Raw genomic sequence first — 13,801 nt, 5'->3', positions numbered from 1 at the left:
CATTCAAAATGAAATCATAATAATTCAACAAAGAAAACAACAGAACATAAATACATCCCCTGTTCTGTGAAGTCATCTTCTCTTTCATGAAAATAAATATAAAGACTTCTAAATATTAAATACAGAGTCACTTTGAACACTTCAGATACAAAGAACAGCCTCTCCCTTCAATCAAATATTCTGTTCAAATCTTTGAGTCCTCTTTCTTTGTTTGTTTTTAACCCTAAAAAACATTTGAACAAACATGTTGACTAAACTTTGTTTGTTGATACTTTTACTGAACAACAATCACTGAAGTTTGTGTTTTTGGTTTGAATATGTAGATCTAAGATTCATGTCAGCGTGGTGTTTAACGTGTAATGTGATATTTGACCTGAAAGTGTTGAAGTGTCTTTGGGACACTGAACCCCAAACCAGCTGTGGTGTCTGTGCTGGTCTGAGTGTGTGTGTGGATCAGTTCAAACTGAGGAGCGCTCTGCACAGCAGCCTCTAACATGTGGCTGAATGTGACATGTAATGTGAAAGTGCTTTGAGTGGTCAGAAGACAGAGAGAGCTCTAAAAACACCGTCCCTTTAACATTTGGTACCACCAGGAAAAACCTCTTCAACAGGCAGAGACCTCGAGCAGAACCAGACTCATGTTAACCTGAGACCTGCTGAGACTGGACTGAGAAAGAGGGACAGAGGACAGACAGAGAGACAGAGACAGACTGACAGAGCAACAACAACAACAACAACACAACAACAACAACAACAACAACAACAACAACAACAACAACAACAACAACAACAACAACAACAACAACAACAACAACAACAACAACAACAACAACAAACACTACAGACAGTAAGAGTGAAACAAAGATGTGTCCAGTCACTGATACAGACATGATAACACACATATGACTGATGGTGATGGTTGTAACAGCTGAAGTCAACAGGTCTATTATTAATGTTTCACAGCAGCACACAGGAAACTGTCCTCTGTCTCCATGGTAACTGTGTTCTGTCTGTGGCTCCTCCTTCAAACCTCAGACTCTGCAGGAAACCACACACCTCCAGCCCAGCTGTCAATCATTAGCAGGGGCCTTATCTGTGTGCAGCAGGGGCTGATGGGAGCTCTGAGGACCTGTGAGAAAGCACCTGGTCCTGGTCTCTCAGCTCGACCTGGTTTGGCCTCACTCCTCCTCAGGTTCACCAGAGGAAACACTGCTGCACAGAATGCTTCTCCTCCCAGCTGCAGCTCTGTGCTGTGTGTGGTCAGGTGAGTGTTTCCAGCTAATCAGGAGCCAGCAAACTCCAGCTTTAACAAATGAGCCCTGTCTCCTTGAAATGAAGTTAGAACATTGAACCTAACATCTTGGTGGTAGAGACGTGATCACTGTCTACAAAATGTATGAACATGTTCTGAGCAAGCACCGTCACACTGACTCCATCTGACTCTCTACAGCACTGGTCGTCATGGCAGCAGAGCTCCAACAGGACAGCTTATCACTGACCAGGAGAGCTGGAGAACAAGTCTCCCTCAGCTGTGGAGGCACTGACCAGTGTTATAATGATTATGTGCTCTGGTACCAGAAGAAAGACACAGAAACATTCAGACTGGTTCTGAGGATTGATAAGAGTAATGGTGTATTAGAGAAAGGCTACAATCATCCTCAGAAAGAAGATTTCTCAGCTGTAAAGAAACAGAGAGGCTGTGAGTTACAGATCCAGAGAGTCAAACTCTCTCATTCAGCCACCTACTACTGCACCTGCTGGAAATCCCCACAGTGAGAAATGATCTGAGCAGGCTGAACAAAAACCAGTAGATGAACAGATGACAGATCATGTTTGTGTCAGGGGAACAGCAGTGAACCTAAGAAGTAACAAAATAAAGTGTCACATCTTAAAAAAATCACACTCCAGATAAAAAATAAAATAACAAACAGACTTTCTTCTTACTTTTTTTGTAATAATTGATTTTAAATATGAAATCTGACTTCTTTGTCTCCTAGGATCTATTCCTTCTCCTTCATTTCACTGATCTGCTCTTTAAAAAGGTGGTAGACTTATTTTAGTAGATTTCACCAGATGTCTCTTTTTTAGGTTTAAATCTTAATCTGGAGAACATCAGGTCAGGATTTTAAACTTGGAGCAGCAGGATGTTTGGACGCTGATCTTGTTGCCAGATTTCCTCTGAGTTTAGGTTGTTTAGAGGATTAATCAGAACTTTGTGTGATATCTTGACTTTTCTTCCAGCGCCATCAAAAGGACCGCAGGAGAATGTTGACCCTTGTCCTCGTGGCAAGGTCAGCTTGTTTGGAGGAAGACATGCAGAGTGTATGTGGCTTCGGTCACAACCTCATTGGTGCACAGGTTCTGGTAGGGAGGTGTTTGAAGCTTGTGGAGCTCTCTCTCCCAACTAGACCGAGCCTTGAGGATATCTGGAGGGAGGTTTGGTTGTCCCAGTTCCCCCCGTCACCCAAAGCTTCTGGATCTTGGCCCTTGTTGTGTAAAGAATAATTACTCTGAGAGGATCATACTGGAGGGCTAGCACCACGTGGCACATTGTAGGGGTCTCGCTCTCTTGAACTTTGGACCTGTAGCCGAATCGACCAGTTGGACAAACCACTGTAGACCCAGAGCTGACCCCTCTATGAGGCGCCGTTTGTAAAGTTGTGCACACTGAAAATAACAGCAACATTTCTCAACAACGCTCAGAGACAGGACTGACCAGGTCTGTGGTACGGACAAGCTAAGTTACTATTGCTAAGTCAGTATCGCTTTATGAAGCTTTTATTTTGGTGTTTCCGCTCGGCGGCAGTGTGCATTTACATATTAGCTAAATATTTAGGATGGCAGAGCAACATTTAACATTTAGATTTAACATTTAGATTTAACATTTAACATTTAGATTTAACATTTAGGTTTAACATTTAACATTTAACATTTAGATTTAACATGTAACATTTAGAATTAACATTTAGAATTAACATTTAGAATTAACATTTATATTTAGCATTTGCATTTGATTGAACATTGATTGTAACTGAAATATATTCTTTACAACAAAATTAAATGTGAAGAAGATCACAAATATTGCTCATAATGTAAAAGAGAAGTAACTAAAAATGTCCCACCATGTTTTTATGATGTTTTGGAGCTAAATATGGAGAAATGTTATTTTCAGTGTGCACAACTTTACAAACAGCGCCCCATACTCCTCATTGCTTGCCCACTGCTGACTTTCAAACTCTCCTGAGAATAGACGCTGTCTGATTTTGTCAACAAAGAGCTTAGATACAGATCAACTTTGTGGACAGGTGTCTACATAGTATGACTGCTCAACAGACTGCAGGATGTCCTCATTCCCTCTGCATGGTCTTTGATTGGTCTTTGCAATGCAGATGTGGTGCAGCATGGACTACTTGTTGAGCCAAATGACAGAACTTGCTGTTGGTAGACATCAGGTGGTGCATCTTGTTTCAGGTTTCTCCAAACAAAACCTCTTCAAAGACTGGTCCTCAGGTAGGAGACAAACCTGATGGACCATCCCCAGAATGTCTTCACTGATGGCATGAGTGTACTGCCAGTACTGCAGGAGGACCCCAATGAGGGACGGTCCAAGGGTCAGACCTGGAAGAAGTTGCTCATTCAGGGAGAGAGAGGGTAGACAAAGGAGCAGTCACACACCAAATGATCCTCACCACTGTGAGGGACCAGGTGATGGGGGATGAACCAGGACTCCCTGGAACTGTTGACCTCTTCTGAACTGAGCTTGATGACACACCCTCCTTCAATAAGCTTTTTGATGGTTGCTTCAGATACTTCAGCCTGAGCTGGGTCTTTAGCAAGTAGTGCTCAGTATTACAGAGCATTGGAATGACAGAGTTTGCTTTCAGTTGTGGTGTGTCTCTAAGCAGAGGCGTATCATACCAAAGTATGTCATCAACCTTTGCTCTCTCTGTGCGTGCTTCCAGGATGTTCACACCCTCTTGGTCCTGATGGGACTGTTCTACTAGCCATTCAGTGGGAGCACATTGAGCTGCCAGAGTCCTTCAACATGTTGGTCGAGATCATCTGACATTGGACTGAGAGAAGTAAAGTAGCAAGAGGAGGCATGAAACGCCAGGCCATCTGGTCACTGGAGGGCTCAGCCAAGTGCTGTGTGGACCGCTGTTGGTCCACCTCTGGGGCCAAACTGTGAAGGCTCCTGACCGAAGTTCTGAAGCTGGAGGCCCCTCAGATGACAGTAATGCTTCTGAAGTGCATTCACGGGGTAAGATTGCTCTGACAGAGACAGACAACTCGCTGTGAAAGCTCCCTTAACCAAGTACTGTTCTGTAGGAGTCAGGGAGGCCACGTGGAAGTCAACCGACTGGCCAGTGAGGCAGACCACCTCTTGACGGATGGCCCACAGAAGGAGGGACTCTGTCTCACCTCTGAGGCCCAATCGTCAGTCTGCTTCTGGTTGTATAATTGTCTGTTCAGCCCCATCATCCAGGATAGCGTATGTTTGAAGAGACTTTCTCTCTTGAATGATCATAACTGGCACTACCTTGAGGTACACCTTACCTCCTTGCTTGGAGTAGGCAATGTTGGCACGGTTGGCACGGTTGATATGCAGGCTGCGACTGTGCGGCTGGAATAGGTTGATATGTTTGATACTCAGGTGATGTGGGTGTAAGCTGATACTGAGTCTCTCCCGCTGTAGCAACACTGCTGTCTATGATATCAGCAGATGAAGACACAGGCTGCTGCATGTGGTAGACAGGCTGATATCCTGATGCTGTCAACAAAGGTTCCCCAACATGCTTCACTGCTTGAAAGTTGGACTGTGGGGTGACACATACGTGGGGCTGTGGGTGGCAGCCTAAAAAAAAGTTCCCTACAATGTTGCAGAGATTACTGTGGCCGGTAGAGCCTGAGTCCACACAGAGCTTCCCTGCCTTTGGCAAGTGGTATAAGCTGTTGTCAGTTAGACTGTAATACTGCAGTTGTCGTTCACAGCAGCGGTGTTAGTGGCAGGGTGTCATGAAGCTGGGGAGCTGATCCCAGCTGTAAGGATGATAACTGCTGCGAAAAGGCACTGCACACTTGTTATGTAACACAAAAAAAGTCAGTAGCCTGTGACTAGTTTGCTAAAGAAGCTCCATCCTGTGATGGATGAAGAGGGCCTGCTTTGTGTAGGAGGGTGTATCCCTCATTCAAACCTACCTGCGGATGAGACTCACCCTATCCTCCTCCCTGGTAAGCATCATGTTGCTGTGCTGCTTATTCGTCATCACCATGGAAGGGTCGAACATCAGGGAAGGCACTTCACTGAAGGCGCAGTGCGAGCAAGTGGCCTATGGATAGTGGGAGCCAAGCGAGCCATCAGTTGTCTTATCTACAAGTGTGTGATTTGCAGGAAATTGCGTGGTAAGTTTGAACAGCAGCAGATGGTGGACTTACCCACAGAGCGTCTACAGCAAGAACCTCCATTTACCTATGAAGGGCTGGACGTCTTTGGACCTTGGGAGGTTGTAACTCGACGGACTGGAGGGGCAGCGCTAACAGCAAGAGGTGGGCGATATTGTTCACTTGCATGTCTACAAGAACGCTCCATGTGGAAGTGATCGAGTCAATGAGTGCTTCAAGCTGTGTGAATGCCCTTCAATGTTTTTCTTGATCAGGGGTCCCTCAAAGTAACTAAGATCAGACCATGGTACTTTGTGGGTGCTACCACAAATCTGAAGCTTGCTGAAAATGCTGGAGAGGACAGTGTTGAAACCTACCTTCTCAGCCAAAAGTCCACATGGGTTTTCAACCCTCCACATGCGTCTAACATGGGAGGCAGTTGGGAGCGCATGATAGGAACTGCACGGTGTATCCTAGACTCAATGTTGCTCCAAGCTGGAAGGTCAAAGGTCATCCATTAGGTCCTGTGCACGTTGATGGCTGAGGATACTGTCATAATTAATCCCAGGCCACTGATACCAGTCTCCTCAGACCCAGAAGCCCCACTGATACTTACGCCATCGATGCTGCTTACGCAGAAGATCGGGACTCCATCTGTTCCTCCTGGAAACTTCTCTAAGGCCACCTTGATGAAACACCAATGGAAGAGAGTACAAGTGTTAGCAGATACATTCTGGGCAAGATGGATGTAGGAGTATTTGAACACCCTTCAGAGCAGGCAAAAGTGGCACAAGAAGAAGTCAAACCTTCAGGAAGGGGATGTGGTCCTGCTCAAGGACAAACAGGCAAGAATGGTCGATGGGAAGAAAAACAAGGACCTTCCAAAGCAATGACGGCCTAGTCAGGAAGGTGGCTGTAAAGGGAACGTCGCATCAACCCCCTAAAACTTACCTGCGTCCCGTCTCTGAGATGGTTCTGCTCCTAGAGTCAGAGGCGGTAAAGTGTGGTATCCTACGGACGCCAGGCGGGGAGTTATGTAACACAAAACCTTTTTGTTGGTCAACAGAGTGTGGTTAACAGAGTGATGAAGTGAAGAATGAAAGTTCAGCTGATCCTCCAGCTTGAACTGCTGCTGGCACCAAATAAAACATCAGAATCAACACAGTGAATAAAGTCAGTTCATCCTCAGGGGACCAAAGAAGTATGAACAACATTTCAGAGCAGTCCATTCCTCCATCCTTTGGTTCAGGTCCAAACATGTAGAGTGAGGTCTGTTAGTCCACTCAGTATGATCATCATGATGTGTCAACTTTTAGTAAAATATTAAAACAAGACTTTGATGTAGATATGAACATCAGAGAAACACGTGGTGGAGCTGCAGTTTGATCCTGGTTCATGGTTTGGGTTGTTCTCCTGCAGACAGGTTTTTGTATTGGCTCTTTTCACTGTGGGGGTCTGGATTCTTCTACACCTACTACTACTACATCTTCGGCTCTGGAACTAGACTGTATGTGTCAGGTAAGAACAAACATTAACTTCATATGATTGTTTTTATCAAACAAGTCTCAACTGTGCTTTTCACAGCTTAGACATTAAATGTTATTTTCATTATTACTGTTGTTTTCAGTAGAGATGAATTTACAGCCATGACGCTCCTGAGACATCACAGAGTTTCATTACTTCTTGAAGAGGATTAAATCTCACTGCAGACATCCAGTCTGTGAAGAACTGTCATTCTTTATATATGAGGTAATTTACAAATAATGAAAACAACAACAACAACAATAATAATAATAATAATAATAATAATAATAATAATAATAATAATAATAAAATGAGTTTAAGTAAACAAATGACAAATGTTTTACTTTCAGATTTTAGTTCATAATAATAATAATGTAATAATTCAGTAGCATTAATGGAACAACAACTGTATTTTATATGTTGGCACATTCTGTATGTCTTTGGGTGAAAAATGTTTCACACATATAAATAATATAGAGAGCCAAAATCTTACATCATGACATGTAAAATATATTGATATGAAATATCTCATTTTCCCTGAGAGAGTAAGAGACTGTCTGTTTTCTACATGATATTATAAATGAACTCAAAGGTTCTTATTTCTACTAATACAGCGGCCCTGAAGCTCAGCCGCACAAACATGTCATGAAAAAACTTTGTGCAAACAAATTTCACTAAACACAATTTAAAAAACATAAATATTTCATAGGACAGAAAAAACATTTCACAACAAAATGCATCTTTCTAATTTTTAAAAATATTTTAGCGCTTTGTAAAATGTATGTTCGGATAAATATGTCATTTGTTTTAATATGCACTGTTACCCAATCACAGAAAACATGTGATAAATAATAATATTAATAAATAAAGACTTTAACACATTGTTTCATAATGCAGTCTTATGTTTCACTCACTTTAGTTTTTAATGATCAGATTGTAAACAGTTTAATTATTAATAGTTTTTAATAATCAGTAACTTTGAATAATTTTATTATACGTTTATTCCAAACCCTTGAATTTAAAAATATTCTGGATTATTTACTTATAATTTGTATAAGTAATAATAAAAATGATAATACTAACTGATATCTCAGTTTTTATACATTTTTTAAAAACATATTTCTTTTTAGTATACATTTTTAATGAAGTTATTTTTTTAGATACCTCTAATTAGTAATGTAATATTAACTTGGGCAAAGCCACCCAACTTCAGTTGTTTGATAATACCTAAAGCTTATAATAGAAAAAATGTATTTTTGAAAAAGTTTTTAAGAATTAAAAAGCGAGTTATCTGTTTTTTCAAATGAACTCTTTGAATATTTCGTCATGGTGGTGTTTTTCAAAGCTTGGAGCTAACTCTCTTGTGATGTTTTGTGTTTTCATTGTCATGCTGTCATGATGTTTGTTTTTATCTGTTGTTATTTTCATCTTTTGTTCTGAACTCTGCTTTGACCTGCCGGGGACTACAGATGAAAATTAGCCTCATGGCTAACTCGGGCATATTTACAATGGATGCTACTCTGAAATGTTCATTAATATGCACTGTCCCTTTAAATAGATAATAAAACTATACTTTATATTTTTATGAAAATCATCTTGAGGATATCTTTAACAAAACGATGGATTCATTTGGAGAGCAAAGACTTTAGATTGGTGGTTAGTGGACCAGTCACCAGCAGAGAAAAGAAGAGGAGAAGAAGAAGAAGCTTGTGATGGATGTTAAAATACAAAAGGAGCAAAGACACATGGACCAAACAGACCTGAAGAGACCACAAACCACGCCACGGTTTGGGTTTTGGCAGAGTTACAGGAGCGGCTGAGTGAGAATAAGACACCAACAGACAATGAGCAGTGGTGAGGACCTTAAACAGGTGCTGCTGGTACTTTCTGGAAGCCTCGGTGTGTTCAGGGGCCGTGGGGGGGATTCATCTCAAAGTGGATTTATTGTTGTCTGGAGGGCTTTGTGGTGAGTTACATGTACAACGCCCCATTGCTGAAAGTTTACTCTCGATGCCCATGTAGTAAACTTAACATAACAAAGTGCCCTGAATGAGCAGGTGATGATGCAGAGGAGAATACTGCTCATGTACATTTATAATAAACACTAATGTGAGATTAGATCAGTGATGTGTTTATTGGAGAGAATTCAAGTCTGTAGGATCTGGTCTCTGTTGTTGACTGGTTTAGAGACCAGAGACCAACGAGGTGCAGAGCTGGGAGCTGCTGACTGTGTTAATGTGTGTGTGTTACTTGTTTCTCTTCAGATGAACAGGTGGTGAAGCCCGTGGTGAGCGTGTACCCGGCTGCATCCAGAGTCCACCAGGAGGAGAAGAGCTCCCTGCTGTGTGTGGCCTCAGCCATGGTTCCTCCTCTGGTGAAGATCTCCTGGAGAAGACAAAAGGGGCGTGGTGCTCCGGAGAAACTGCCCTCTGCTGACAGACAGCAGCTGAAGCTCACAGAGTCTGGATGTACGGCCTCCGTCTTACAGATCCATAAGCAAGGGATCAGCTTGTATGAATACCTCTGCAACGTGCAGCACGAGGGGGGCACAGAGGAGGCTCAGATCCACACAGGTAATGAAGGCTTGGTGACCGTGGTCCACACTGATCCAGCTTCATCTGATGATTCTTTAAAAAGAGGGCCGAGGAGCAGAAGACTGACACTGTTTTTACTTCTTCTCTCTTCCTGAAGGTCCTACGATTACAACACCAGAACCTACACCAGAACCTACACCAGAACCTACACCAGAACCTACACCAGAACCTACACCAGAACCTACACCATCACTGCCTCCATCATCTCCTCCATCAGCTCCTCCATCACTGCCTCCGTCACCTTCTGTCCCGTCTCAGTACGAGGTGAAGCTGCTCTTGCTGCAGTACACGCTGCTGACAGTGAAGAGTCTGGTGTTCTGCTGTGGACTCTTTCTGCTGACTGTCCTCAGAGACAAGTGACCGTCCACAAACTGCACACATGCTGATGACCATATTCCACTCAGCGTTTCTCTCCATCATGTCATGAATTCATCTCATACAGCTCTGTGATGATCAGAGTTGAAATATGATCATAGAAGCAGCTGCAGTGAAGATGAGCACATATGTTGAGTATAGTTTGATCTCAGCTCTCTCTCTCTGCTGTGTATTTGAAGTCATTTGTTTTGTATTATAATCTAAAATCATTGAGTGTCTGTAGATAATGTAGGATTTATGTGTTTCTCTGATCTTGGGTTCTTTTTTATCACATCATGCAGAGTACGGCTGGTTTGTCAAACTCTCAGTGGAGTAAAAATCAGAGTCTTGAAAGAAGCTCACGCTCTCCTTTCACACACGGCCGAGAACAAATGTAGAGGAGGATATAAATATAAGCTTTCACATGAAGTAGGACCAAGTAGCTCAGCATGGACAGAAGAAAAAGAAAGGTCTAAATGTCAGTAAGTGTAGATTTGTCCCCAGGTTTATTGTAAAGCCCTCTCACAGTTCTTTCAGTGTGAGTTTGAATCTTTACGCTGATGACGCTGTCGTTTACAGGACAAAACAAAAAGAACAAACGGAGGCTGAAGGCTGAATGTTGAATCAATATATTGTTTATCTTTATGTTCTATCACAGTTATTTTTATAGTCATTGGTTTGAAGTGAGTTTTTGTAGACTGATATTTTGTCAAACATTTAAATACAGGATCACAAACTGCAGCACAAAGTAATTCAACATCTGTGTTTGTCTTTTTCTGAAGTCACACAGCTCACACTGAAACTCTGATCTGAAGCCTGCTCAAATGAAATCAAAGCACAGATTCAAAGAAATGATCTTTGTGTTGATGTTGTTCAAATGTACATTTCACTGTCACTCTTAAATAAAAGTCTGCATAGAGTACTTTGATGTTTGATCTTTATTCATGGTTTCAAAATAAGCTGCTCAGTGTTTTCCATCCAAACAAACCCTGACTAAAAGCTCGCCCTGTACTTTTCAACACCTGCTTTATTTCTAATGGAGCTTTCAGGTGACTCAGCTTCAGTCCACACAGGCTGTGTGATCACAGCAGTTCAACACAGACATCTGAACATCACTCCCAGGTCATTTCATGAAACCTGAGATGAGTTCTGTTTGGAAGTCAGAGGGAAATGAACATGAACGACCTGTGTGTGCAGTCCAGACTTCTATAGTGATCCGGACTGAAGCTCTGACTGAATACAGAGCGTCAGTGGGGTTAACAAGGTGATCTGTGGTACACTGACCTCTGCTGAAGATGAACAGATGACTCTGATCAGCAGAATGAACAACCAGAGGAGCTGTCAGTCTCTCATGTTTGTGTTGAGTGCCTCATGTGCTGTTAGTCTCATCAGTGGGAACATGTGCAGCACATTGAATGGTGTTTGTCTAAGGATGAAGGTGGAGCAGTCATAATAATGATGCTGTCAAAGTAATGGTGACTTTAAAAACCCTCTGAGGACAGAAACGTATCATTTCTCTATAATTCAATGTAATCAATGTTTTTGGAGACATTTCATGACACATGTTATCTCCAGATACTATCTAATGATTTATAGAAACAAGGCTTTGAATCATTTGGGGTTTAGGAGTTAATACCAATCAAAGTAAGTATGTCTTCAGTCTGATATGTTGTCATCACTCTTTGTTGCTTTATTCCTTTTTATGTAAAGGAGATGTTTGTGTTGTTTTGTTTGTGACTCTGACACGTTCTTATCCCAGGTTACTGACACCTTGTTGAAGCCCTATCAGCTCATACAGACTCATTATAGCCTGCTTCATGTCTCTCAGTCTGTTAGATTCAAGAGAAATCCCTCCATAGTTCAGGCTTTGTTATGTGGAGGTCTAACAGCACACAGGAGTTGAACCCCGGTCTCCAGTGCAGAGGCTCTCTGTTGTTATGTCTCTGGCCCAGACTTCAGTTTCAGACAGACTCTCATCTTTCTGCGTCAGCAGGTCAAATACCTGAAACAGGGCTCACATGTTGATCCTGTAGATTCACTGAGGGCTAACTTATGAGTAATAATAATAATAATAAAAGAGCATGAGCACAAAGAGCTTCCACAGGCAGCATCACAATAACACACACAAAGAAACATTTAGAGACACAGAGTATAAGAGGATGTTGGCTGTGACACGAAGGGAAGGAGAACGGCCTGATGGGAAACAGAGTTTTGTTATTACATATGCAAAAAGAGACACACTGGTGTTCATGTAAATATGACTTTTCTAATGATCAGGATGTTTTCTGTTTTTAAGGTGATTAAAAATGTTCTTCTGCTGCTTTCTATTTGTATTATTACGACACTAACATCCCACCCAAACATCCTATAAACTAGCTTCCAGCTGGAGTGGGACTTTGTTCTGTTGTGATTCTTTAATGAAGATGAGAAGTAAAGAAGTATCAGACTGAAGAAGTGTGTCTCCTTTCTTCACTGTCTCAGCTCTGAGTTCACAAACTAAACTTCCTGAGTTCTAGTTTCACCACATTCAAAGTGTGTAACTGTCATTGTGTTATTAATGTGAAAACCCTGAGCTGACGGTGAGGAGGCTGCAGAGAGGAAACCCACACAGCTCGTCTGCTGCCAGAAAGAGAGCGTTGATTCACCACCAACACTTTTTATGAGTCCATGGAACCAACCAGAGCAGAAACATAGCTGCTGCTGCTGCTGTTCACACTCATCCACTCCTCTACCTCTCTGTTCCTGTTCCTCTATCCTCTGCATGTCCATAAGAGCTTGGACTTATTTACAGATGTTACTAAATGAAGTTGATCTGTTGTCTGTATGGATCACATCCCATGGTCCGGCTTTAAAAACACAGGTTTATAACAAAATGTAACTTCACTTCATGAAATGAAAAACAGTACTCTGATGTTCAATGATGACATGAAACCTCAGAGATAATCTAGAGTTTGTTAATCTAGAGAGAGGCAGCATGGATTTATTCTTCTACATGTCTCTTTATATTCTGAACACGAGTCATTTTCAAAGCGTGGTTTGGAGTCAAACGTTCCTCTTTGGTCACGGTTTCTTCCAAAAGGTAAAGGATGAGTTTGGTTTCTTAGAAGAGACACAGACACACAACAACATGTGGAGGAGATGTAGCAAAGAGCTTCACTGACTGTTGGTGAAGAGGTTAAAAAGCCACAGATCCCCTTTAAATAAATCAAGGTGAATCAAAGGATCTAACAGATGAAATGGAGGTCTGGTTTAGCTGAAGCCAGAAAAGTCCATCCAGTAGTTTTTCCTGCTCTCTAGTTTGGATTCATGAGATCATCTTCTCTTCTGTTGGTAAAGAGAGCTGTGGGACTATTACAGAAGTGAGATTAGATAGAACTAAAGTATTGACAAAGGAAATGCTGATGACACGTTGATCCAACATTACAGAACAGAACCGGGCCGGAGTGGGACTCATCTTCAGCCCGGGACCAGTCCACTTTATGACAAAATGTAGACTTTTATTTGATATTCTTTTCATCCTCTTCCCCTTCAACAGTGTGTTTAGTTATTATTATACTGTTCTACTGTGAATCATTTAAAAAGCACAGGAGGTCACTTGAAGTGTGTGTGTATAAATTCTGATTCTCACACACTGGGACACAACAGCCATCCTGTGTCATGAGTGTTATTAAAACAACAGACACACTGCTGAGTCATGGTACTGCCTCTGACACTAAAATCAAGTTTTACAATTGTTATAATTATTTAAGTCAATGAAAGTCTGCTTCCACCACTTAAACATATATATGAAGAAATTACACTGGATTAAAATAATCTCATGTTAAATCATTAATCTGGATTAAAAGGTTAAAATAATGAGATAGTAAGTCATAACAATGAGACAAAAATTAAACAATTTATCTCATGAATATGACTCATGGGATTTATTATTATTATTATTATTATTA

General features: G+C 41.6%; 1 protein-coding gene across 1 annotated transcript; it reads left to right on the top strand.

Moving 5' to 3' along the window:
• Positions 1-6,240: 6,240 nt before the first annotated feature.
• Positions 6,241-10,776, top strand: LOC117826610 (ras-associated and pleckstrin homology domains-containing protein 1-like). The gene is made up of 4 exons (XM_034702792.1): positions 6,241-6,378; positions 6,741-6,900; positions 9,171-9,479; positions 9,598-10,776. The coding sequence occupies exons 1-4, from the start codon at positions 6,241-6,243 to the stop codon at positions 9,858-9,860; spliced, it is 870 nt and encodes a 289-aa protein (XP_034558683.1). The 3' UTR covers positions 9,861-10,776.
• Positions 10,777-13,801: the final 3,025 nt, after the last annotated feature.

The sequence above is a fragment of the Notolabrus celidotus genome, chromosome 15, assembly GCF_009762535.1.
Source record: "Notolabrus celidotus isolate fNotCel1 chromosome 15, fNotCel1.pri, whole genome shotgun sequence".
NCBI lineage: Eukaryota > Metazoa > Chordata > Actinopteri > Labriformes > Labridae > Notolabrus > Notolabrus celidotus.
The sequence above is the reverse complement of the archived record's forward strand: the minus strand, read 5'-3'. Positions and strand labels throughout refer to the sequence as shown.

Bases quoted from the DNA above. Each gene is read 5' to 3' on its own strand.
- LOC117826610 (XM_034702792.1), top strand. From the start codon at position 6,241: ATGGGAAGAAAAACAAGGACCTTCCAAAGCAATGACGGCCTAGTCAGG. The intron at 6,379-6,740 runs GTAAAGTGTGGT...TATGAACATCAG, and splicing joins TGCTCCTAGAGTCAGAGGCG to AGAAACACGTGGTGGAGCTG. The intron at 6,901-9,170 runs GTAAGAACAAAC...GTTTCTCTTCAG, and splicing joins AACTAGACTGTATGTGTCAG to ATGAACAGGTGGTGAAGCCC.